The sequence below is a fragment of the Blennius ocellaris genome (genome assembly GCF_963422515.1).
Source record: "Blennius ocellaris genome assembly, chromosome: 16".
NCBI classification, from domain to species: domain Eukaryota; kingdom Metazoa; phylum Chordata; class Actinopteri; order Blenniiformes; family Blenniidae; genus Blennius; species Blennius ocellaris.
This window is the reverse complement of record NC_137665.1, coordinates 419,269-422,498: the sequence shown is the minus strand read 5'-3', so window position 1 is coordinate 422,498 and position 3,230 is coordinate 419,269. Positions and strand designations below refer to the sequence as shown.

Sequence of the window (3,230 nt, the reverse complement as noted above, 5' to 3'; positions counted from 1 at the left end):
GTGACTTACCTGTTGGCTTCTTGTCCTCGTGACTTACCTGTTGGCTTCTTGTCCTCTTGACTTACCTGTTGGCTTCTTGTCCTCGTGACTTACCTGTTCAGCTTCTTGTCCTCTTGACTTACCTGTTGGCTTCTTGTCCTCGTGACTTACCTGTTGGCTTCTTGTCCTCGTGACTTACCTGTTGGCTTCTTGTCCTCTTGACTTACCTGTTGGCTTCTTGTCCTCGTGACTTACCTGTTGGCTTCTTGTCCTCGTGACTTACCTGTTGGCTTCTTGTCCTCGTGACTTACCTGTTGCTTCTTGTCCTCGTGACTTACCTGTTGGCTTCTTGTCCTCGTGACTTACCTGTTGGCTTCTTGTCCTCTTGACTTACCTGTTGGCTTCTTGTCCTCGTGACTTACCTGTTGGCTTCTTGTCCTCGTGACTTACCTGTTGGCTTCTTGTCCTCGTGACTTACCTGTTGGCTTCTTGTCCTCTTGACTTACCTGTTGGCTTCTTGTCCTCGTGACTTACCTGTTGGCTTCTTGTCCTCGTGACTTACCTGTTGGCTTCTTGTCCTCGTGACTTACCTGTTGGCTTCTTGTCCTCTTGACTTACCTGTTGGCTTCTTGTCCTCGTGACTTACCTGTTGGCTTCTTGTCCTCGTGACTTACCTGTTGGCTTCTTGTCCTCGTGACTTACCTGTTGGCTTCTTGTCCTCGTGACTTACCTGTTGGCTTCTTGTCCTCGTGACTTACCTGTTGGCTTCTTGTCCTCTTGACTTACCTGTTGGCTTCTTGTCCTCGTGACTTACCTGTTGGCTTCTTGTCCTCGTGACTTACCTGTTGGCTTCTTGTCCTCTTGACTTACCTGTTGGCTTCTTGTCCTCGTGACTTACCTGTTGGCTTCTTGTCCTCGTGACTTACCTGTTGGCTTCTTGTCCTCGTGACTTACCTGTTGGCTTCTTGTCCTCTTGACTTACCTGTTGGCTTCTTGTCCTCGTGACTTACCTGTTCAGCTTCTTGTCCTCTTGACTTACCTGTTGGCTTCTTGTCCTCTTGACTTACCTGTTGGCTTCTTGTCCTCGTGACTTACCTGTTGGCTTCTTGTCCTCTTGACTTACCTGTTGGCTTCTTGTCCTCGTGACTTACCTGTTCAGCTTCTTGTCCTCTTGACTTACCTGTTGGCTTCTTGTCCTCTTGACTTACCTGTTGGCTTCTTGTCCTCGTGACTTACCTGTTCAGCTTCTTGTCCTCTTGACTTACCTGTTCAGCTTCTTGTCCTCGTGACTTACCTGTTCAGCTTCTTGTCCTCGTGACTTACCTGTTGGCTTCTTGTCCTCGTGACTTACCTGTTGGCTTCTTGTCTCGTGACTTACCTGTTCAGCTTCTTGTCTCTTGACTTACCTGTTCAGCTTCTTGTCCTCGTGACTTACCTGTTGGCTTCTTGTCCGCTTGACTTACCTGTTGGCTTCTTGTCCTCGTGACTTACCTGTTGGCTTCTTGTCCTCGTGACTTACCTGTTGGCTTCTTGTCCTCGTGACTTACCTGTTGGCTTCTTGTCCTCGTGACTTACCTGTTCAGCTTCTTGTCCTCTTGACTTACCTGTTCAGCTTCTTGTCCTCGTGACTTACCTGTTGGCTTCTTGTCCGCTTGACTTACCTGTTCAGCTTCTTGTCTCTACATGACGTCATGTAGAGACGTCATGTAGAGACGTCATGTAGAGACGTCATGGACAGAGACCGTCATGGACAGAGACCGTCATGTAGAGACGTCATGTAGAGGCGTCATGTGGGGACATCCTGTAGAGACCGTCATGGACAGAGACCGTCATGTAGACACGTCATGTGGGGACATCTGTAGAGACCGTCATGGACAGAGACCGTCATGTAGAGACCGTCATGGACAGAGACGTCATGGACAGAGACCGTCATGGACAGAGACCGTCATGTAGAGACCGTAGGGACCACGGGACCACCCAGATGGTTTCCCTGGACCTTCATCAGAACAGCAGCAGCAGCAACAGAACAAAGTCCTGTTTCAGTCTTTGTCCAGCAGACCGGAGGGACATTCCAGAGACGCTGTCCTTCACCTGGTCCTCCCACTTCCTGGTCTGACTGGAACCAGTCCGTCTGCATGAGGCCCACATGAGACGCTTCACCTCCACTGATGTATGTCAGATATGTTGTCTGGTGAGACGCAGACCTGGCAGGAGGCCTGCTAGGTCTGGACATTTTCTTCTGCTTCACGTCACAAACTGAGGATCCAGGTTCTAGAGGATCCAGGTTCTAGAGGATCCAGGTTCTAGAGGATCCAGGTTCTAGAGGATCAATACTTCTGTTTGGACGTAGAACCAGGTGTTCCTCTGCTCCCTCATCTTTCTCAGGCCAAAACAAACTGAGCCTCTTGCCATGCAAAGATTGTCAGACTGGTTTGGGGACATAGGTGAGCCTGGGGGGCGGGGTCCAGAGACAGGAGTGCCTGGGGGGCGGGTCCAGAGACTAAGTGTCTGGGGGGCGGGTCCAGAGACTGAGGAGCGTCTGGGGGGCGGGTCCAGAGACAGGAGTGTCTCCACTGTCTTTTCATTAAAGTCCAGTAGAAAAGTCTGCAACGGTGGAAGAGTCACTTCCTCTCAGCAGGTGAGACTCACAAGACTCGTTGTTTTAATGAACGCTGCATGTTGCTGGAGGAGCGGCGCTGCTGTGGTGGACCCCCTGCTGGGACTCCCTGTGTGGACTCCCTGTGTGGACTCCCTGCTGGGACTCCCTGCTGGGACTCCCTGCTGGGTTCTTCATCAACACGAGCACCAAAACTATAATTTCAGTGAAGTTGAGTTCCAGTCTGAAGGTTACAAGTTATTTTGTTGGTTTGTTTGTTGGTTTTCCTTCAACTGTAGTGAAAGTAATACTGCTTTACAGTGATTTGGGTGTAGAACCCTGGTGGGTGTAGAACCCTGGTGGATTTGGGTGTAGAACCCTGGTGGGTGTAGAACCCTGGTGATTGTGTCTGTCTGGACTGCCAGTCGTCATGGAGATCGCGGGCGTGGCCGGCGTCACCGCCGTGGCCCAGGCGGTTGCCGGGGTTCTCCCAACACATCGCCAGTGCCTCATCGAGATCCAGAACGGATGTAGCCGCTACACCCTCTGTCACCCCCGGTAACTGACCTCACTTCCTGTTTCCTGTCAGAGCTGCTGCTCCGGAGGGTCCATGCTTAATGTGTCTGTCGCCCGGTGACCAGGTTCCACGCCGTCA

The 3,230-nt window shown here is 51.4% G+C and overlaps 1 protein-coding gene across 1 annotated transcript in view; it reads left to right on the top strand.

Moving 5' to 3' along the window:
* Positions 1 to 3,005: 3,005 nt before the first annotated feature.
* LOC308141618 (uncharacterized protein) overlaps positions 3,006 to 3,230 on the top strand; it is a gene marked incomplete at both ends in the record, with an annotated part of 833 nt that continues 608 nt past the window's right edge. The window contains 2 exons of the mRNA XM_080511825.1: positions 3,006 to 3,133; positions 3,217 to 3,230. The exon at positions 3,217 to 3,230 is cut by the window's right edge and continues 191 nt beyond it. Coding sequence (XP_080367951.1) covers positions 3,006 to 3,133; positions 3,217 to 3,230 — 142 coding nt within the window. The remainder of the gene's footprint in view (positions 3,134 to 3,216) is intronic.